Source organism: Dama dama, chromosome 5 (genome assembly GCF_033118175.1).
Source record: "Dama dama isolate Ldn47 chromosome 5, ASM3311817v1, whole genome shotgun sequence".
Taxonomy (NCBI): Eukaryota; Metazoa; Chordata; class Mammalia; order Artiodactyla; family Cervidae; genus Dama; species Dama dama.
The window spans coordinates 52,035,731-52,059,364 of record NC_083685.1 but is presented as its reverse complement, the minus strand read 5'-3'; the positions used below and the strand labels follow the sequence as shown (position 1 = coordinate 52,059,364).

At 43.5% G+C, this 23,634-nt stretch overlaps 1 protein-coding gene across 1 annotated transcript; it reads right to left on the bottom strand.

Moving 5' to 3' along the window:
• Positions 1-4,714: 4,714 nt before the first annotated feature.
• Positions 4,715-22,941, bottom strand: NOCT (nocturnin). Its single transcript, XM_061142375.1, has 3 exons — positions 22,317-22,941; positions 7,771-8,040; positions 4,715-6,663 (listed from the first exon to the last, which is right to left on the bottom strand). The coding sequence occupies exons 1-3, from the start codon at positions 22,816-22,818 to the stop codon at positions 5,840-5,842; spliced, it is 1,596 nt and encodes a 531-aa protein (XP_060998358.1). The 5' UTR covers positions 22,819-22,941; the 3' UTR covers positions 4,715-5,839.
• Positions 22,942-23,634: the final 693 nt, after the last annotated feature.

The window sequence follows — 23,634 nt, the reverse complement described above, 5'->3', positions numbered from 1 at the left end:
GTAACTCCCTTTTGTAGCTTTTCACTGTTTGTAGTACGAGTCCTCTGTACTTGTGGTTCACCTGTCCCTCAGTCCCTTCGTTGTTAGCATCCTCCACAGTCAAAGCTTGGCCAGTCCTCTTGAGAATAAGACAGTTTCCCCACCTTTGCAAGTACACTGATGTGCCTCCTGAATCACACCAGAAACCTTTGAAACACAAGGGCGGCAGGGAGACTTGCAGGCACACTTGGTTTCACTATGCCGCACGTCGCAGATACTCTGCTTTATACGAAGCGAAGATTTGTGACAACACTGCTGTCAACGTGTCTATCAGCATCCTTATTCCAACAGCATTTGCTCAGTTTCATCTCTTTGGTAATACTCATATTTCAAACCCTCCTTCAGCAAAAAATAACTGACTCACTGAAGGCTTACATGATAACTAGAGTTAATAAAGTATTTTTAAATTAAGGCACATAGTTCTCTCTTTTTTGGAGATAGTATTATTGCACTTAATAGACTGTGATACAAATGTCACTTCTCTGTTCACTGGGACACCAAAAATTCACATGATGCTTTATTTACTGAGATACTCATTGTAGTGGTCTGGAACCAAATCCCCAATATCTCTGGGTACGCTGTATTTGATTTGGCATACATCTGCTTCACTTTTTAAATACCTGTAGCTATCTTTTTAAACACTGCACCTCAGCAGTAATGCTCTGGGTTCAGGACTTATAAATGATATATTATAACTTCCAAGTGAGAACTTAGAAAAACATGAGTATTTAATGCAAAATGCTCCGTAACAAAAACAAAACTCTAGACTGTAAACAGAGTTTTTGCACACTGTATGTTTAAACAAAAAATCTTGCTTATTTTACAAGGTTTAATGATGTGATAAGTGCATGAAAGTTGGGTACTAAACTGTTTTACAGAATCTGCAAATTATTTGGGTTGTAGGACATGAATTCACCAAAATACAGTGGTAACTTTGCTGCACGTTGGAAGTCACCTGGAAGGATTTTAAAATACTATTGCCCAGGTCACATCCCATACCACTTAAATCACAATGTGTCTAAGGGGGAGCCAGGTATTGGTATTTAAAAAAAAAAGAAAATCTCAATGTGATTTCATTATTCAGCCAGGTTTGGGGCACCTCTGTCACAAATTTGACATTTAGACATCTGTCTTAATCTAAGCTTTTCTAAAACGTTCAACAGAAAAAGGTAGTTTAGGATATTATATACTGTATATTTCATTGATTCTAAAGCTGTTTTCTCATATTTTAATGTATAACTAGGATGAGTTATTTAAAATTCTTATGAAAGAGTACACTATGTTAGTACCTTGTCCTTTAAAAGAAATTACTTTCAGAAAGCTATATATTAAGTGCCACCAATGCTACCATCGTTTGAAAAAAAAAAAAAAAAAAAAAAACTTTTGAATTGCTTCTTGGAGTAGAACCTAAATTTTTAAACATACTTAACTAGGGACACAGATGGTAAATAATCTGCCCTGCAATTCAGGAGACCTGGGTTCGTTTGATCCCTTCATGGCAACCCACCTTAGTATTCTTGCCTGGAGAATTCCCATGGACAGAGGAGCCCAGCAGGCTACAGTCCATGGTGTCGCACAGAGTTGGACATGACTGAGTGACAAACAGAAGGACAAGAATAAGAGACAAATTTTCCTACCAAGGAAGATTTTAGTTTTAGAAATAGTAAAGTTACTTGAGACTAAAAAACTGATGTGAATTAAGCTAGGTACTGCCATACCTGGCAAAATGAAACATGGCTAAAGTTCACACTAGTTTTCTTGAGACCTTCATAGAACTGTATATCCAATCTGTTCCAAAAAGTTTCAAAAATATTTTTGAGCAGCAATTAACAATTGCAATTAACAATTGCCAATTAGCAATTGGCAGCAGTTAACCCAAATTGTTTTGAAGTGCAAATCAGTTTTAATGCTTTTAAGAAACCCGAGAGATTTTCTGGTCTATTCCCTGTATTGTAAATAAAGTTCAGAAAAACTTGACTCAGTTTCAGTTCAGCTAATCAGTGGCAGACCTAGAGATAGAACTTCTTCTCTGACCTCAATCTCTGTTCCCTCCCATCTACAAAACGGCAGGGGTTGGGGTAAAATAAGCTTAGTGTCTGAGCAAGTCTATCTCACCATGCAGTGATCCCTGCTCTCACAAACTTAAATACTAAAATGCAGAATTTTGCTGGGTGTTCTCTTCAGGTTTACCAATCTTAAGATGTCAAGGGTAGCCCGTATCCAGCTTTCCATCATCTCTCCTGACTGGTGTTTCCTCCCTGTGATGCAGGACTCTTATTATACTCTTATTATACCTCCAGCATTCTAATATGCAAGTGGTCTACATCTAGAAGCCTGAATCTGCTCAATGTGGCAGTTTAGACTATTTAGATTAAAAAAAAAAACTTTAGATAGTTTATATATTGTAAGAACAAATGAAAGTCAACAAAAATAAGCAGGTGAAAGACAATGACATGAAGAAAAAGGCAGGATGGCAAAAGGAATACATGCTACAGAATGGTACACAGTAATTAAAATCCAGCTATAAGGTTTGGTTTCGAATGTCTCAGCAGCCAAAGCAAATAGGAATTCATCCTGAGATTTCATCTTGGTTTACCAGTAGCAGCCTAGAAGCAGCAAGGCTTCTCAAAATATTCTGTCAAGAGGAATGGATGCGACTACGTCCTAATGAATAGTTTCTTAGAGGTGAGCTTTCCACAGACATCTGGCAAACAAAGGGCCTGGAGTTGTGGCTGTTGTTTCATCTCTCAACAGGTCAAAGTAGGGATGACATCCTCTCCTGAAATTGAATCACTGACCTACAACCTCACATCTGCCTGGACAAATGGGGCTGAAAAAATCTTGCCACTCCCAACAGCCCCTCACCTATTTGGGTCTTAATTTCTATTAACACTATCTGCCCTTTCAAATGGAAGGATTAAGAGTGGCTTGTTAGGACATCATGAATATGTTAGGACATCAAGTACAGTGCCCTTTCCTTGACCTTAACCTTAAACCTTTACTCAATGACTTACCAAAAATTTACAATATTGTTTTACAAATATCTGACAAACCTGAGACTGACAAGGTAGGTGTGATGCTGCATCTAGATGAGAAAATGGAGGCCCTAGAGTCACAGTGGTCACAGCTAAGTCCTTTACTTACAGCCCATGCCCTTCTAGAGAATTTGCTTTTATAAGCCCAGCTCCAGACCTCTTGCCATTCCAGTATCCAACCACTCTAGATAAAAGCCTGCCTGTGCTGTATTTTTATACATGTCATTTAAAAAAGTTAAGAGCTCCTTATTCAAGCACATTCATTTTTTGGATGCCTTTCCAGTTGAAGTCAATTATGATTATTAGCATGTGTTTTTATTTTCTTCTTTTTTAGAATTTAGTCCCACTGGGACTTTGCTCAGATTATTTGGGCTTTTTAGGCCCAATTATTTTTTAAAATATTTGGCTGTGCTAGGTCCTTCCTTGCGACACACAGCTTTAAGCTATGGCATGTGGGATCTAGTTCCCTGATCAGGGATCGAACCTGGGCACCCTGCACTGGGAGTGCAGAGTCTTAGCTGCTCGTTACCAGGTAAGTCCCTAGGCTCCATTTTAAATTAGGAGCAGTTTTTAAGTCATATGCAAAGCTCCTGGAGCCAAAAATAAGGGACTCAAATGTTATACACACCGTTATGCTTTACTATGTCATCCCTACCACCTCGTATAATCTCCTGAAATACGGCCATGGAGGAATAAAAAAATCCACTCTGTCTTCAAGAATCTGTACAATTTACCTTCTAAGACTAATTATAACAGTAGTCAAAATATCATGGGCTATAAAAAGGAAAAGCTGGCTCAAAAGGGACATAGGCATGGAATAAGAAACTCAGTAATGGAACATATTGATAATTTTAGAAATTTAGAACAGAGATCTGTTATTTGCCATTATGCCTTCAGGTAACTGATGGTCCCCAAGGCAGAGCTGTCTACAAAAGAAAGACTAGAGAAGTAAAAACAAAGTGCCACCTAGCAAGATTTATAAACTACTAAAAAAAACTTTACATAAAATGCTCACATGACTACATTTTCAATGAAGACAAATACAGATAACAAAAGCATACAGAAGTATGTGTTTAGCCTACCACCACGGCAATACTGAAGGGTGACCTACCTGTCGATATTTCCAGGAGCCCTTTTGCTCAGAGGCATTCCCACCCACCCCCACCCTTCTCCCATAGCCTGTTAACATTTGAAATGGAAACACTTTTTTGGCTTTTATTCTCATCCAGATTTGCTTATGATATGGGTATGATAATTTCAAACTGGTGTCCTCTAGGGCAGGTAAACAGTATTTAATGCCTGTCCAAATCAGTATTCTGCTTCTCAATGTACAAATTCAGTCACTGCTAAGATCTGAACCAGGTGATAACTGGTACAGATGATATTTTGATATTTACTGAAACCCTCATTTGTTTCAAAAGCATTTCCAATACCTGGAGGAGCTATTTTTGCGGACTCCAACCTTGTCACCAGTGATACCTCACACACACAGCATCAGATGCCGCCTTCAAATACACAGCCACATCTGTCCTCTTTAAAATGAAGGTCTGACTGTCAGGGATTGTGTGGGCGCCACATTTAACAGTATTAAAAGACCAAATTTATTCTCTGTGCATTAAAAAGACAAGATATTAAAACACTAGCTTTAAGAGACTATTTATTAATCTCAAATATTTACAACTCACGGGTTAAATATATTATTACCAGTGGGCTGTTTTCGGGGATTTCATTAGGAAGGAGTTTCACCTGTTAACTTTACCACTTTATTTCTGAGCAAAGAGAATTCCAGGTTAACTTTTTATATTCTGCTTTCTAGATGTTTTAAAACCAGTTACCTGGCCATCTTAGTAAATCTCAACCACAGCTTCATGAACAGACCAGGAATAGTTTCCCATCTCTGAAAAGAAGGTCCTACTGTCTTTAGCCACTACCAGCTCCTAAATATATCTACTGTGCAAAGCACATTCAATACAAATAATGGCAGAGTGACTGCAAATGAATACCAACAGCACTCCAAGGGAATACCGGAAATGTGTAACAGTGACTAAATAATGAAGACTGGCCATGGAATCTCTTCAAGAAACACAATAATGGAGAACACAGAGGCATAGCAAAGATTTATGAAGAACATATCAAGGAGAACTGGTATTTCCACTTAAATAACAAAACCCCCTCAAGACTAAATAGCTCCTTTATACACTACTATTTTATTAGACCCCAATAAAAACATCTTTAAAGCTTTAAGAAAATTACTATAAATTATTCTATAACTTATGTTTTGCATGGTTTTAACATGTTCATGTTATAATTTAATTTTACATGAAGATATAAAAAAATAAATATTGCCATGCATAACTTGATATTAAAAAACACAAATAAATAACTTGAAATGTCTAGAGAAACTTCCTGCATACTTGTTAATTATGGGAGACTCAAGCAAGTCTACTATTTTAATATAGTATCCTCTAACAGAAAAAGCTTCAAAACAAGCCTAATATAATGCCCTTAAATGATCAACATGTAATTAATCCTAAGGGAAAGAAGAAAATGCAAAGCAATACTGGAGTGCAAAAACCTTTTTTGCTGAAGGTTTCAATGTGAGCTAATGGGGTTCCTTCCCAAGGGCATGCTGGAAACAATGAAAGAAAGAAGTGAGAAACTGGGAACCCTTCCTCAGTCAACTTATTCTATTTCAGTTTTCTGAAACATCCCTGGTTAAGACTCCTGCAATTAAAAAGACACAGACAAGTGTTTATAAATGTCCATCAGGGTTCCTCCTTAAAGCTGAAGTCACACACTAGGGACAGGTGGTCTGAAGGGTAATTGAAGGACGGTAGCCGGTTGGGTCCAATCTGCTCCTCGGTGAGCAGGTCCAGGGCTGACCGCACACTGAGCGCCTGCCTGGAGTACCAGATATAATCGAGCGTGTGCCGGCACTCGCCTGAGGTCCGGATCTTCCAGGTAGTGTACGGAGGTTCCGACTGCCCATCAGCGCTCAGCAGCTTGTAGGCGCTGTTCAGATTGAGGCTGGAGGAAGCAAAGTGCTTGTAGACCTCCTCTGTGGGCTCTGCGTTGAAGTCTCCACAAACAATCAGGGGAATCTTGGCCCCTTGGGTGATGGTCTGCAGGTTTTGGAGGAGGTCGCAGCCTTGAGCTGATCGAAATCGCTCCCAGCCGGTGCGAGCCTTCAGGTGGGTGACGGCGATGCAGAGCTGGCGGCTGGACTCCTTGCACTCCAGGGTCTGGGCGATGGCCACCTGGTTGGTTTTCAGCGTCATGGCTGTCAGCCGGATGTTGGCACTGTTGACCAGCTTAAATCGGTTTTGGAGGAAGAACAAGGCGCAGCCGTCGGGTCCATTGTTGTGCTCCACATCCAGACAAGGCGACCAGGGCTTGGGGAAGAAGGTGCCCTGATAGCCCAGTCTACTGAGAAGGGGCTGGAAGGTGTCGAAGTAGTGGTCCACCTCTTGGAGGCACAGGATATCTGGCTGGTAGGCGAGGATCTCTTCCAGGATCAGACATTTCCTTTCTTCCCACTTGAGGGCTTCGATAGGGCACTGGACAAAGTTGTCTTTGCCTTCGCCAAGAGCTGAAATACAAAAGCCGGTTGGTTGTCAGCTGCTAAATACCTGGGGGTCTCCTTGGGTGTAAGGCCACCTAAGACCTTCACAGTACTTTCTCTGCTTCAAGTGCTCTGGGGGGATTCTCTTACTGCACTGACCTCCAAACTTTACCTCTTACCATCCACATGAAGCAAGGAATTGACTCTTTCATATTAAAACTATCTGTCTCTATTCCAGGACAGAAGACATAATAAAGCCACATATTCCAGGACATAAAACATTAAGTTTCAGCTTTAAACAATGTTCTTTGTAGTCTAAGAGATCTAAGCTATGTCAGATGAACTAAATACATTTAGCCCTGTACTAATAAGCCTTTATAGATACCATAAATGACACCTATTTTAAACGGGCAGCTTTTACCTCTATCTGGGAAAAGAAAAAAATGAATCCAAAATTTTGGAAAGTCAGGGAGTATGTGCCCTTCTATTCCAGAAAAGGAGGGGAAACTGGTGACCCTGGTTTCCTCTTAAAATTTCAAGAGCTCCACGATCAGCACCACTGCACAAAGTTGACTGACACAGCTGTTTTTACACGCAGCAGACCCAGGAAAGGCGTCCTCTCTACCGCAACAAGAATCTCAAAGCACAGAGAACAGAGGCAACATCTCTGGCCTCAAACGATAAAGAAGCGTTTGGATGAGAATCTGGCCAGAGTACCCAGACCACCACCCCCCTCTCCCGCCCCCATCTCCTGCAGAAGATTCTACATCGCCCACTTGGTAGACTCAGTCTCTCCCTGGCAAACGCTATCTTAGTGCTGTGGACTAAAAGCTGCAGACAACAGAAAGTTTCAGGCTAATAAGAGACCGGGGCCTTGAAATCTGGATGTGCTGGGAGACAGAAGCTGTCACTGAATATCCAAAGCCTACCAACACGTAAGAAAGAAATACCTCTGAATCGCTGGATTTATCAGTGAAAACCAGAGGACCCCCTGCCCCCACCTCCCCTTGGGAGAGCTCCCCGGCTCCAGCCGCCCCCACCCTCGTCTGACACCCCCCGCCCAGGCGGAGGTGCATCGGGCATGCGCAGAGCGGCGAGGCGGCAGCGGTACAGGCAGAGATGCAGCAGGCCTACCTTGGGCAAGGATGTTCCACTGCATGACCCTAATGGGAGGGTGGCTGCTGGGGCAATCGGCCGGCAGCGCCACGAAGTCCCTCTGGAACCGCGGGGGCCGGGTGTGCAGGACAGCCCTGCATTCCTCCAGGAGCTCTTTGGGGTCGATGGGCTCCAGGTGCTCCGGGTCGGCGGCCACCAGGTACTCCGGGTGCTGGGACGCCGCGCTGCTGGTGAGTGTCTTGGCGAGAGCACTGTACAGCCTGCTCGTGCCGTTTCCCATGGGATACACTGCGGGGAAGGAGACACGGTCACACACTCAGCTTCTCCTGCCTCTCTCCCGTTCTCACTCAGAGCCCCCACGAGATAAAGCGGTTAGTGTCCACAGAAGCTGGGGCCGATGTGGCCACATTCATGGTCGATGGAGTGGACTACAGGAGCTCCCAGCTTCTAGCTTTCTAGAAGGACAACTACTTGAAATACTACAATTGAAATACCTTGATCTTTATGGCTTATTCTAACCTGAGACTTGTCTTTATAATTTATAGACACAGTCTTACAAAAGCATGGCTAAACAAAATCCATATTCCTTTTTCTATGTATTTTAAATGAGAACTTGAAGACCAGTTTTAAACAGCCAGATGTCAGAAAGCCTGGTTACTCCGAGATGACCTTAGAGCAGGCTCTTAGTGGGTCATCTACTCAGATCCCTGTTATAGGAAGAATCAGCTGGATTAAATCCATTTCTCATAGGGCTCTGGCTTTCTATAGGATTCTGTGAACATCACTGAGCAGCATAGTCTGCAATCTAATCTCTAACTGCCAGATTTTTAAAAAACCAGAAAAGAGGTTGGCGGTGGTGGGCGGAGAGATAGTGGAGATGGGGGTGGGGTGGGTGGGGTATGGTGGTGCAGGAAGCATTTTCTAGGTCCATTTCCTGGGGCTTCTGATTCTTACCTAACTGGATAATAACTAAGGACTACAGAGCACAGTCTTCAACAAGTTAACATGAAGGGAGAGCTATCTGTCACCTCATTAGGAGGCAGTTGATTGCTCTTTTAAAGGTCAACCTTGTTTTCTCTTCATTACAGTGTAAATTAGGCCAGATTCTGCTTGGAACCATGTCTAAGATTCCTGGTTTGGATTTCCTGACCTCATCCACGTCCTTGCCTTCTCTTGAAGGACACAACGTTTTCTTTACAAAATACATTATTTGGCAAGCTGATTGCACCTGAAACTAGCAAGCAATTGAATTCACCTTATATAGCAGGTCACAAAGGCAAATTCAAGTGTTTACCCCTATGATTTATCCTTAAACATCAAGACCAAGATGCAAGCATGCTCTATTATTCCTTTTCAATGACTCTATAAAAGTAGTTCCCCAATGAGAAAACGAGGCAAAGAAACACCAGTTTTCCCAACACACATTTCTGCGTACGTGCAACGGCCTGCAAGCCTGTTCTCACAAAGGCACATGCATGAACACACGCACACACTTATTTCCTGGATGTCTGATATTCTTTTTTATCAATTTGCTTGCCTATCTGAGTACATGGGTCCAAAGAAATCTTCTTGGCTGGCAGTACAACTTTGAAAATCTTTCTTCTGTACTTCTATTTCAGCAAAAAGCAGTAAAAAAATTCTACTGTTTTCTCAAGCATGGTTTCCAGCATCAGTAATAGCCTAACAGTAGACCAATCTGTCAGGGTATCATGGCAAACTCACAAGGGCTCCAATATCTGACATCTGTCAGGCTCCAGGCAAATGAGCAGCTTGAAGCTGTTCACAGTTTTAACAGGACTGCTCTGCATCCTTGATGACATCAGCTTCGCCAAGCTGAGTTTCAGGGTGGTTGCTGTGATAAAAAAGCAAGTACCATGCGAAAATGAATGTGAAAAAGGTTAATTGTGTCCAACAGGAGTTGAAGATTTAAGGAGTTATCCTAGCCACACTTCCTCCTAAAAACTTTTTAAAAAACCTTCAATATAAAGTGAACAAGGAACAGTATAATGTGCTAATACAATGAAAGTGCTGGAAGACATGCCCAGAAAGCCAATCAAAATTATATCCTATTGCAAAATTAGCTAAAAGATATTAAGAAAATGACAAAGTAGTCTAAATTAGAAAACTTACAAATGAGGCAATGTGAAGAATTAGTAACAAAACACATAACAGAAAGAAATGAGGAAATAAAGCTTGAGAGATAGTGGCAAATACTATGTACTAATTTAAAGCAAAGATGCAACATATGGATAAAAGGTTCTTGTAGCAGGAAAACCAATGCAAGGAAATGAAACACATATTGATACTAAAAACTATAAAAACTCTTCAGAGTACAAAGTTTCAATCATGCAAGATGAATTAAGTTCTGGAGGTTTAATGTACAGCAAGGTAGCTTCAGTTGAGGATACTATATCCCATACTTAAAACCCTCTAAGGATCTTAGATCTTAAGTGATCTCACACCCCCCCCCCCCCCAACACACACTAACCTAAGCAACATGTTAATTAGCTTGATTGAGGTAATTATTTCAAGATGTGTACAAATATCAATGGGCTTCCCTAATAGCTCAGTTGGTAAAGAATCTGCCTGCAATGCAGGAAACCCGGGTTGATTCCTAGGTCGGGAAGATCCCCTGGAGAAGGAAATGGCAACCCACTCCAGTATTCTTGCCTGGAGAATCCCATGGACTGAGGAGCCTGGCGGGCTACAGTCCATGGGGTCGCAAGAGTCGGACACGACTTAGCGACTTAACTACTACAAATATCAAACCATCACGCAGAACACCTCAAGTACATACAATGTTTGCTAATTATACCTCAATAAAGCTGAAAAAAAGGTCAATGTTAAAAATTATGAGGTTAAAAAAACATGTATCATGGACACAAACACACATACCTGAGACTATCAACCCAGAATGACCAACACCAGCTGGACTGTAAAGAAACAGAAACAAATCCCTTGGACTCCAGGCCAAAAACAGCAAGTAACTTATAAGTTAGAGGATCAGACTTCAACTGTAATGTTTTTAGACCAGAAGAAAATGAAGTTACATATTTGAAACATGTCAGGCTTTATATATATGACTCATGGTATATGAGCCAAGAATTTCACATCCAGCAAAACTGGAATACTGACTCTAGGAGCACTTCTTCCAGAAAATACTAGAGCAGGGGATGGCCAACTACAGCCAGATGTATTTTGCACAGTCCTTGATCTTGAGATGTTACACATACACACAAGCACACAATATGTGACAGGATCATTTCTGGCCCTCAAAGCCAAAATGTTTACTATCCGGCTCTTCGCAGAAAAGTCTTACCACCCCTGGAACTAGAGAACAAGCTTTAGACCAAAATGACCAGAGATACTGATATACGAACTGGTGGTGCTGTATTAAACATAGCAAATCAAGTCTAAATGAGGTTAAGATAGTACACTATCTACTGGCTATGTGATCCCAGAATGAGCCAAAGAGGATTTAGTACAACAACAACAACAAAAAAAAGAAAAGCTTGGGATGAGGGGTGGGGGTGGGACAGGGCAGGGACCAGAAAGAAGCAAGCATATTCAATTAAAAATTATTTGCAGTGATCATCATTAGTAACAGTAGAATCAGAATTGTTACTCTAGACTGCTTAAACTGGGTATTCTAATTTCATTATTCCCTGTTGTCCTTTTTTGGTTTGGTTTTGGAAATGTATTTATAGGGCTGTTAGCTACAAAACTCAAGGAAAACACATTCTTATTAAAGCCAGCTCAGCTCAAAAAAAGTCAGCTCATTTTGGTCCAATAGTGGATTACTATATCTTGTCATTCACCTTACTTGTGACTTTTTGAGGGTTTTCAAAAATTAAATCTACCACCTAAAGACAAAGGCTTGGTGCTTGGATTCTGAGTAAATCCAAAATTGGAGCCAACAAGTTTTGTGGATGACTTACTTGGATGTGGCCTATGAGAGAGCAGTCAAAAAAGTTTCCAAGATGGGTGGTTGAGCAACTACAAGGATGAAGCTGCCAATACAGGTTAGGAAAACTGGGTAGGGTTTGCAGAAAATAGGGGTTTGGCAGTTAGGTATGACTGATGTTCAGGAGAGAGGGGCAAATTGGAAACAGGTGGGAGATGTTTGTTGCCAGACGGAGGACTGAGCTCTGGAGCAGACTATCAGGTCTGTTTGCTAACAGGGCTGACACATTAGAGGGAGAAACCCATCAAGCAGACTGCAGGTGCGACCGCGGGAGGCAGCTGACAAGTCCTCCCCCTGAACCTCGGTGTCAAAACCAGCCATTTCAGTGCTCTGGAAGTAGACCAAAGGCGCACAGCAAACTGAGACGCTTTTATCTGCAAAAGCTATTGGACTTTAGTGTGCGAAAATTCACAAGATCAACGTGGAGGGATCAAGAGGAAATGTAGACTCTGACAAATAAATCTATTACAAATGTATGACAAATTCACAGAAGGGGGTTCAGGAAAAAAGGAATGATGTCACTTTCAAAAACAGCTTTTAACTGCTCAACACTAAAGGAAGTGCACTCAAGTTAGCAAAGCTGTTTCTCTTGGGGAGGTGGGTGTCAGCAATTCCCAAAATGCTTTACATGGGTATGGCGAACAGATACAGTAAGTAATGGGTGGTGGGAGTCTGATTTCTGTGAAAGAGGAGAGCTGCAGATGAATGAGGGAAGGCTTAGAAGGAATCACGTGGTACTGAGGTATCACACACTTCGTCCAGATTTCATGTTTCTCTTACAGTACATGCAGACGTATAGACAGAGAGCCATCAGGGATGTCTGAGACACCTTGGAGAAATGCAGGGCCAAGGTTTTCATAGCAACACTGAGGCATCCTTTCTCTGTCTTCGTTTGTTTTACCCGCGCTCGTGAGGAAACCGCCGCTTTGTCAACATTAGCTCAGGCAGTGGCCCCAGGCTCCATGAGGGGCCACTGTGCTCGTCACCATTATTCATTTTTAAAATTGCCTGCTTTACCCTCAAATGTCCTTAAGTGAGGTGGCAGTAAGCACTTCTGTTAACTTTGGAGCCCTGATGACCTATCTTTAAATTAGAGAAAGAGCAAAGTCCACATAAACCCTTGTGCTGCACATAAAATACGCTGCCTTAAGCAAAAGCACTCGGGTGAGTGTCTGGCCTGCAAAATGAACTCGCCTCTGTCTTCACCTCAAAGAACCAACAAACTTTAGTCAAGCACATATGGATACAAGGCAGACATTTATCCACTAAAATGTAAGAAGTGAGCCTGTCACTTTAAGGAAAACAACGGACAGTATTTTTGCCCATGAGAAAAATTTCCCAGAGGAAATTTTGGAAAACATATTTGCCATCAGGAGCCTGACAAGTCCCCAGTACCTTCTAAACTTCTCTGACAAGATTGGCGGTGATAGTTAAGGTTATTTCTATACTGTATAACATCTGGAAGAGCCACATGACCTAGGTTAACCACACTTCCCAAATAACCAATAAGATGTTCACTGATTATCAGATTTGACGTTGCAAATAACTATTAACATAACCTACCACAAAAGACTACCCACAATTATCATAAAAGGCTATTAAAATAATTCTCTCCGATTATATAACCAGTGAGAGACTGGATTTATATCTTTTAACCAATATATCACAACAGGCTGAATGGAGAAGCAAGTAGGAGGATGCAGACAGCTGTCACCCATTAAGCCAGACTTTCAAATAAAGAGATTTCCAAAACCGTCAAATGGTGCCACTCTTTCAACTCATCTTTTTATTTGGGGAAAAGAAAATGCTGGTTAAAAAGCAAAAACTAGACAAAAGCCAGGATGATCTGGGTACACACCTGAGACGCTGCTGTAGTTGACCAAGCCTGGGCCCAGCGAGGAGAAAAGCACCGCAACCCGAAGGACTGACGTCGCAGGAAGGCCCCGTTCAAACAGCGGCCTCTGCTGCCGCCCACTGGCCACTGTGCTCAGTCACCCCAGACAGGTCAGAGAACAGATTCAGCAGCTAACTTTCACTGGTCTTAGAGATGCCTGAACAAGTGTGGCCACCTTCACAATATTCACGAGATTACCATCGAGCTAAAACAGCTTGGATGTTGGGTATGCAATGTATTTAATACTTAATGAATAAAATCAATGAAGATTCACAGTCCCCGTGGCTCACAGCTTCATGGATCAAGTTCAAGTGGCTCCCTTTTTCTTACCCTTAATATTTAAATTACAACCCCTGTTCTTCACTCATTAGTTCCATGAGGATAGGGACTATATCTGCCTTGTTTATGGACTCAAGCAAGGTAGGTCGCCTGGTTTTCCAGAAATCAGGGCTTCTCTTTTCACTAATCAGATCCTGAACAAGTTATTTATCTCTGTGGCTCTGTTTCTTCATCTGGGGATCACCATGACCTACTTCACTGTGTTACTGTGAGGATTAAGAGAGTTAAACGAGCTATACCTAGTACATTCTAAATGGCAGCTATTTTGTTACTTTTCTTTTGGGGTTTAAAGAGCAGCTATTAACATTTGAGAGCCAAGCATATACCACACTTATCTTTCCAACAATCCAGCGAAGTAGGTATTGTATTCTCCATTTTATAGACACGAAGACTGACTGCACAACTGGCCAAGGATCTGGCCCTGGAGAGGCTGCCAGTGGCAGTGGCACCTCGGACCACTGCTCATCAACATCTCTGACACTGCTGACCCAGAGTCAGGATGACCGGATGGAGCTGCGCCAGGGGCGCGCGTGGCAATTAACAAAGGTCCAATTTCACCTCGTCCCTTTGCCCCAGTCATCGCCGTCAGGGCGTGCACAGTGGCGCAGCACAAAGTGTCCGAAGCGGTGTAATGACCTGCTTTACTGGCACGTAGCATTACTAGAGGTATCAAGTGAAGGTCATGTCTCCCAGCCCAGCGGGTCTATAAATACAAGCTCCTGGACACAGTGCGACAACCCCAGTGACCTTTCTTGCTAGGCAGGAGTCAGACACAAGAATACCCAACTGCGTTCTGGACAAAGCAGAGCTGTCCCTCAGTCATGCCAGATTCATCTTGAAAATATGGCTAAGGAAAGAGAAATCCCTCCACAATGAATACATAGGTTAGCGTGTTAAAATTGGTGCTTGATTATGAGTGGGCTGGCCAAGCATTTGCACAAGCCAGACTTTTCCAGCAAAATGCTAGAAAACTGAAAATTGAAAAGGCAGAAACAAGGAATCTGGTGTGACAGCTGCTCTCCACCAACTAAGACATCAGGTTTGGGTTACTACCTGGTGCCCATCATAACATTCCCAGGATGCTCAAGAGGCGGTCTGGGTCCACAGCTATGAATGGACATATGGGGCTAAGGAGTGCTCTGCTATTCTTCCCTGGGGGTCAGAGGTCCACATACATCTCCCAGTGCCTGGTATGAGATGCCTATGGCTGCTTACATTTTAAGATGGTTAAAAAAAAACACTGTAATAATATTTCCCGACATGTGAAAATCATCCAAAACTCCAATTTCAGCATCCGTAAATAAGGTTTGTGTATTGTCTGCAGCTACTTCCACACTACAGCAGCCGAGCTGAATAGCTATAATGGATATCTGGTCTATTAAGCCCAATATATACTAGCTGGCTCTCTACAGAGTTAGCAGACTCCTGCTCTAGATTGTGAATTGTACAGTCCATGTGTACATACTACGAAAGACTCCGTCATTTAAGGGAAAAACTAACTTTTATATATAGATTTCCATAGCCTTGCTTGAATAATTACAGCACATGTAGGAAAAGAATCATCTTCTAAAATGTGTAAAATCTCCAGTCCAATGACTCATTTTTAAGATGGGAATTGATAAATAATGTACAATAGGTCATCAGACATGAGGCCAAAAATACATTATTCTCCTTCCTAAGAGCTTTCCGGAATAAAGTACACACACGCATGTTTTTCTAAAGTCTGAAAGAATATGTGTAAAATCAGAAAGGATGCTACCAGTGGGCTTAAGAAACAATTCCAGGAAGACAGAGACAGGTTTGAATTAACAGAGAACCCAGAGTGGAGGGCAATGCAGTACAAACCACCAAAGGTAAATTAAATATGGCTTTTCCCAAGGGAGCTTTGAAGAAACCGAAAGCTAAGTCCACAAAGAGAGGGCCATCGTTAGGGTCAGTCTTTTTTTTTTTTTTTATTAGTTGGAGGCTAATTACTTCACAACATTTCAGTGGGTTTTGTCATACATTGATATGAATCAGCCATAAGGGTCAGTCTTTCAGCAACGGTATTTGAGACAGCTGCTAGTTCCCTCACTTCCCCTCTCAGACAGAAGAGGGTGGCCTCTGCCACCTGGAGAGCAGGCTTCAGAGATGTGGGGACAGGCCCTGGAAGGGCTCTCAAGAGTGATGGAGGGGAAGGGAGGCAAAGCAGACCAGGCACTAACCATGGACCTCAGGGATATTTCTAAAGGCGTGGCTGGAGGGGTGAGCTGAGCGTTGGTGAACACAGAAGGGAGCCTGCCTGCACTCCCCCACCCCTAAACCTCCCCAACTGCAGAGAATGCAAACTGCTCTCCCAGGAAGAAAGTTCTGGGGTTGAAACATGCACACACAACTATATAGGACACAAAGTAAGACTAGGCTTCTATGAACAAAGGAGCAGAGAATTAGAATGTCCAGAGAATGTCCAAAAATTATAAACAACCGCAAAACAGGCATGTTCCAAAAAATCTCATGAAATATAAAGAGATAATTCTTTAAAAATGCAAGAGGAGCCACAGAGGGTGGATCCATATGGACAACAATCTGTCTAGCAGGAGGTTTAATAATATGAGAACAGGGAATTTGATAAAATAGTGATGAAAATCCAAGATAAAATCCAAGAAATAGAAATTTTCCTGGGCTAAAGAATGCTATGTCCCTGGTGGATCACTGGTAAAGAATCTGCCTGCCAATGCAGGAGACATGGGTTCAGTCCCTGATCTGGGAAGATCCCACATGCCGTGCTCAACTATTGAGCCTGTGCGCCGCAACTCCTGAAGAACTTGCACCCTAGTACCAATACTCCATTTTGCAACAAGAAGCCACCACATTGAGAAGTCTGCAAATTGTGACTAGAGAGTACTCCCTGCTCTCCATAACTAGAGAAAAGCCCACACAACAATGAAGGCCCAGCACAGCCAAAAAAAAAAAAAAAAGAATGGTATGTCCTTAGACTGAATGGGCTCATCTGATACTGAGACATTTATCCTGATAGAATTTTTGAACCCCAAGGACAAACAATCCTAAACTTCTAGAGGATAATCGGTATTATCAAAGAGATTGACGTTCTGAGGCAAAATTAACAGACATGTTATTTTTGAAAAATCATTTCTTAAAATTGTCATGAAAATTTTCCAAATAAAATTCAGAATGAACCACAGGAAAGAGAAATTAATTGTAGAACATATCTCAGCAAATCTATTTGACCTAGAAGATCTGAAAGATGAACATGAAAGCAAAACATAAAGGAAACAGAAAACCATCATGTCCAGGGCATCACTAGGACATGCAAAATAACTTCCTCGTACCCTGTACTGGATGGACCTGCCCAAGCACTGGACGCTCAGAGTCGGAGGACAGGCTGGGAAAGGCAAAGGAAAACGATGCACAAGGCACTTCCTGGACACCCTACTGCAACTTTTCTTTACTGCTCCATGATTCTGGCTCCAGGTAACTCTGGACTTCTCAAACTACTCCATTCCGAAGGGAAAAAGCAATTTTTACACCATTCTGCACAATCCCTCATAATCCAATAGCCATCTCTACTGGAGACTAACTTCTGGGGACTTCTAGCAGGCTTCCAAGCATTTAGCAAAACAAGTGTCTCATTGGCTGTCTGCCCAGGCTATACATCAGAACTAGCAGATGCTCAAGACCCACTTGCAGAAACTAAAATTCAGATGATCTGAATTTGAGATGATCAGATGATCAGGCATTCTTTTGATAGTGTTAAAAGAAAAAAAAAAGTACAGTCATCCCTTGGGGATGGGTTCCAGGACTCTCCTCGGATGTCCAAAATCTGGATGCTCAAGCTCCTTTTAAATAATGATGTACACCCTTGGTATCTGCATCTGGGGATTCAACCAACTTTGGATGAGGAACCCAGGGGGAAGGGGGGGGGGGTGCTGCATTTCATAAAGACATTTAAATCTGACAGGTATGATTTTTTCTTAGCCCTCTTTCTCCTGGACACTCCCCGACACTGACGCTGAATTCTGTGTAGCTGGTAGGTTTCAGCTGCTGCTTTGAGATCATGTAGAGACAAGAAGACAGCTAAGATTTTTGCTTGAGGTCTTATTCCTTCCTGTAGGAAGGCTGCTCTCCCCATCCTAAAACAGCAAATCCAGGAACTTCCTGCCTAGGACTCTGTGCTCCCGATGCAGGGGGCTGGGTTAGATCCTGGTCCCCAGGAACCAGATTCCACATGCCTCAACAAAGATTTCATGGACTGCACAGCCAAATATTTTTTTTAAAATAACAAATTCAAAATATTTCAGTAGTTTTTCATTGAAGTACAAGTGGGTTTACTATGGAACTAAACACCCATGCGCATCATCCTTTTATTCAAATGTGATAACCATTCAAGTGGTTAGCAAAGTCCTGGAATCCTGATTAAAGAGTCATTCCTAACAGTAAATATACGCTGAGTGTCCCTTCCTCCTTCCAAGAACCAGAATATACCTGCCTCATTTCATCTAGCAAACACCAGAGGAACCTACCCAGTAGGTATTTTATCTGGAGTGGGCTGCCATCCCATTCTCCAAGGGATCTTCCCCACCCAGGGGTCGATCCCCCCCACCCTGCCCCGGTGTTCATCCCTGTTCCCACACTTGCTACCTGCTTCCAGGCAAATGATCTCTCTCTGTTTGTCACCCTCCTCTCTTGCATTCAAAGTTTTTTCCCTAACAAATCCAGCCACACTCATTTCTTAATTTCCAATGCAATTAGTCATGAGACAATAAAATATTTGGCCTTTTAAGTGTACTGTGTTCAGTAAAACTTACAGATCCGTTGATATCATGTTTTCTAATTCAAAAGCCCCCAGTAACTCACTGTATTTAAGCTCTTACCATTGAATGCTATGGGAAAACAAATACCGTGGTTCTCCTACAAAGAAAATATATTTCTATAGAAGCTTGATAATTACAAGCTGTTGCACTCTCTCATAAGCAGATTACTCACATTGTTAAAGGACATACTAAATAAAACCACCTCCTCAAATGAGCTGGTATTTGCTTTTAAAATTGTACCAAGAAAAAAAGCAATGTGTTCCAGTGGTGGAGAACAGTAACTCAGCCAACTCTTCATTATCTGAGGAGGTGGGATCTGGAGGATGGCATTTATAAATCCACAGATGACAGCAGACCACGTTTCATCCAGCAGAGTAACTGACAGCTGCTGCTTCTCTATGGGCCCTGTGATCCTTCCATGAGAAAAGGTCCCCTTTAAATTCTAATAACCCAGTATTTGATGACTGCAAAGGGGCTGCACTCACCTTTGCAGTGACATGTGACTGCCATAGGGCGTAGGTTATCAAGGAACTGATTAACAAATAGGGTCAACTGTTGGGATTTAGCATCCCCCCCCTCCAAAGTAAAGATTGGGGCTTCCCAGGTGGTACTAGTGGTAAAGAATCCACCTGCCAATGCAAAACACGTTGAGACTTGGGATTCTATCTTGGGTTGGGAAGATCCCCTGGATAAGGACATAGCATGGCATCCCACTCTAGTGGGGTGCCTAGAAGTCCCATGGACAGAGGAGCCTGGCGGGCTTATGACCCATAGGGTCCCAAAGAGTTAGACACGACTGAAGCGACTCAGCACACACACACCCCAAAAGATGCTAGAGGGAGCGAAGTGTAGCTTTCAATTCCTTGAAGACTTTCTCTAGCCAGATATCTAAACCTTGAGGCCTGTAATAGTCTGCTTTTTATTTATTGTTGTCATTTTGTTAAGTAACGTGGAACTCAGGACCCACCTGTAACGATTCTTTTAAATAAGTCTACAATAAGATCTATGAATCTTGGGAAACATTTGGCAAGGTACGTCTTCTCTCACCCTGCCACATCTATGCCTCACACCTTCCACATCGCTCCTGGCTTTTCCCAAGCAAAATGTTTTTAATCTCTTTCAATCTTAACTGTACGTCAAGGACCAACTCAAATGCCAACCACTTTTTGAAGCCAAAATGATCACCACTGATGGAACGGACTTCATGCTCTCCAGCACCCTTGTGCCATTTGCAAACCTTTAACTGAAAGAATAATGAAAGGTATCTTATTTCATTAAACACTCAGGTCTTCGTGCAAAACTCATCTCTCTGACTGGGCACTAAACTCCTTAGAGGCAGACTATGTCTCACATTCTTTTACCTCCTATAAGGTGGCACCTAGCTCAAATGGTAAAGAATCTGCCTGTAATGCAGGAGACCAGGGTTTGATTCCTGGGTCAGGAAGATCCTCTGGAGAAGGGAACATCAATCCACTCCAGTATTCTTGCCTGGAGAATCCCATGGAAAGAGAAGCCTGGCAGGCTATAGTTCGTGGGGTTGCAAAGAACAGGACACCTCTGAACGACTAACACAAATAGATTGAGACAGATGAGAAATGGAAAGACTTTATGAATGAATGAGTGATCAAAGGATATGCAAATGAATGCATTCATGAGTTTCTCCCAAGAAGCAGCTGAAGCCAAAACTGAGCAAGATGAGAACACTGCCTAGGTCTTGTAGTAGTTTAACAGCCATAAATCCTTTCAATTTCTTTCTAAAACTAGGGGATTTCAGGGGACTTCCAGAAAGTTCATTAAACATCTTTCTATGTCAAAGGCCTAAGATCCAACATGTCCTGACCTTTCTTCCCACTAACAGCATAGATCTCTATCTGGATTACACAAGCTATGTGTATTCCCAAGATGAACCTACTGGCTAACTCTGCCCTAGGACCCGCAGGAAATTTAAGGTAAGAGGTTAAGACAAGAGATATGGTGCTACAGAAGACACCAGCTGATTTTCTTTTACTTCTCCCACCTCAAACCCAACAATGTGCCTCCAGAAATTTTTCCATTCTAACAGTTACTTCACAAATGCCAAATTCCTACAGAACTGCAAAGAAAATCTCAATGACTGTCAAGTTCACCCTTTTTAAAAAAAGAACAAAAGAGTTTAGTCTCCAGTAATCAGTTTAACATCCTAATTTTATTTATTTTTGGTCACGCTGGGTGGCATGCAAGATTTTAGTTCCCTGGCCAGGGCTGGAATCTGTGACCCCTGCAGTGGAAACGCAGTCTCAACCGCTGGCCGCCGGCGAAGTCCCTTTACAAAAAGAAAATCCTGATTTTAAACAGTATGTCTCAATCTAAACATCCGCCCATAATCTGAATAGAGGCCAATCATCTGAATAGAGTTTAATATCTTGACTTCAATCACATTTTGTGTGATCACTTTCAGTAAAGAAAGTCACATTGAACATACTTTCTACTGCTCTATCTGTTCTGAAGTTAATACAAAACTTGGGAATTCCCTGGCAGTCTAGTGTTTAGGGCTCCGCTTTCTTTCACTGCCTTGGCGGTTCAATCCCCGGTGGGGGAATTAAGATCCGGCAACCCGTGTAGGGCGGCATAAAAGAGATAACACAAAACTTCTGGAGCAAAAGGCAGTCGTTTACGACCTGAGATGTTCATACATCTTAAACAGCAATAAACTTGAGTACGACTAAAATATACCTGCTAGAGTGACGAAATTGCCCACTTTTGAAAGAGAAGCTTTATTAATTTTAAAAGTATGACTAATTTGTATGTAAATTGTGGCCTCAATATTGAGGCCTAGGGCAGAAACTTCCGTGGCCAGAAAAGGGGAAATCCAGGGAACTTCCCTGGGGTTCCAGTAGTTAAGACTCCACACTTCCAATGCAAGGAGCACAGGTTCGATCCCTCGTCAGGGAAGATCCTGCCCGCCGTTTCCCTCCCCCCAACCCAAGGAAAATCCAGAGCACGTGATCTATAGAACAGGTTCTGGGCAAAGAGATGGCATCACCTTTACAAGATCTTAACCCCAGGTATACAGGACGCACAATGACTCAAATATTAAGACTGGAAGGGTCCCCCCAAATTCAAGTCCAAAGAGTCAATGCGTGTTCATACATTTTTCAAAATTCAGACCACCTAAGCCATGCAGGCCACATGATCGTATAAGTGTAACTTTATAGACATATTGCATAAAATGTTCCACCATTAGCGCAGTAAGTAAAACACAATCTGCGGCATCGGAAGGGGAAAAGATAACGTAGGTCAAGAACGAGAAATACTGAAACCGCGGCATCAAACGGGAAAGATTAAACGGAAACCTGGTACGGGGTTCCAGTTCTTACCGGACGCAATGCAAGCCCCAGGCAAGAGATGGCGAGAGCAGAGCGGCAAAAGAGAGCAGAGACGGCGGCTCCGGGAGAAGAGGCACCGCTTCCCGCTGGCACCCCACCGCCCGGCAGCCCCCGGCTTCCCATTCATTCCCCGCCGTCTCCAGGTGGCGGCCCGCCGCCGCGTTCTCCGTCCGGAACGGCGGTGCACTCACCTGTTCGGGAGCACGACCTCGCGACGTCGCGGGCCGCCGAGGCCGCCGCCAGGAGCCGGGGGGACTGGAGCCGCGGGGCGGCCGTGGGCGAGAGGCGGCGCGGCGGCGGCGGCAGCGGGCCAGGCGGGCGGCGCAGGCCGGGCGCGTCCCTCTGCAGCAGGGCGGAGCAGAGCCGCCGCGGGCTCTGATACATGCCGGGCGCCGCCGCCAAAACCGCCGCGGCCCCTCGCGCGCCCCACCGACCTGCGGGCCCCGCCGAGGCGGGCAAGCCCAGCAGACTCTCGGGGCCGTCCGAGTAGAGGCTCCGGGGCTCCTTCTCTTCCAGCCGTGGCTCGGGGGAAGGTCGCAGGCAGACGAGCCCGAGACGGCGCGGACCAAGCTGCGGATGCCGCGAAGCGGAGGCGCTGTCTGCCGCGGGCCGGCTGGAGCTGGAGGGTAACCGGCGAGCGCAGCGCGCTGACAAAGCGGGCGTTACCAAGCGAACCAGGGAGGGGGTGTCCATGGGACCGGCGCCCGGCGCGACCTGGCAGGGATTCGTAGAACCGGAGTGATCCTGCTTTGAGAGGACGCAGATCTTCAGCTATTTATAGGGGGAGGCTGTGGGAGGTTTAAGGTAATAAGTATCCTTCAAGCCAGTTTTAAAAGAAATGAGCCTCCCCTTCCGCTGGGTGGAGTGGAAACGTCCACAGGCTGGGAGTCCCAAGACCGTTCCAGGCTAAGGCCCCGGGGACACGTGTGTGTCCGAGTAAAAGGCAGCATCCGTGTACGCGTGTAAGTGAGAATCCGGCAGAGGGTGTCTGCCCCCGACCCTTTCGGCGGGATGTGTGGCATTAAAACGAAATTAAGCACGATAAAGCCCCTACTGTGTGCAAGGGCGACGCTGAGTAAGACATCGTCCCTTTCCTCAAGAATGTTATCCTCAGGCAAAGGGGGCCCAACGTGGCAAGAGAAATCAGACCATAACGCTGTACGAGGTATATTAAGATCAGTGCCGTAAGTTTATGTAAATTTGGCGATAGAGGTCGTAACACGCCTGGGTTTTCTAGAAGGCTTATTAAAAGATTGGCGTTTGTGTTGGGCTACGACTTGGATTTACATTTGTGGAATTTGGAAGGAAGAGTGGTGGTGATTTACACAGGCAAAAAAGGAAATAAAGCAAAAAGCCCTAGGTATCTTTGCAGCAACATCTCTTATGTAGGATGGAAGCGAGGAAGTAAGGCAGATGCTTGGCTAGGTTATACTGCGGAAGGCAGATTGTATTAGACTTAACATGGTAGAAAAGGGTGAGCTGTTTTGTTAAGCTGGGCAAGGATATGTC

Coding starts and splice junctions, on each gene's coding strand:
- NOCT (XM_061142375.1), bottom strand. CDS start 22,818: ATGGACACCCCCTCCCTGGTTCGCTTGGTAACGCCCGCTTTGTCAGCG. Junction 8,041..22,316: donor GAGGTCGTGCTCCCGAACAG/GTGAGTGCACCG, acceptor CCTTCCCCGCAG/TGTATCCCATGGGAAACGGC. Junction 6,664..7,770: donor GTGGAACATCCTTGCCCAAG/GTAGGCCTGCTG, acceptor TTTGTATTTCAG/CTCTTGGCGAAGGCAAAGAC.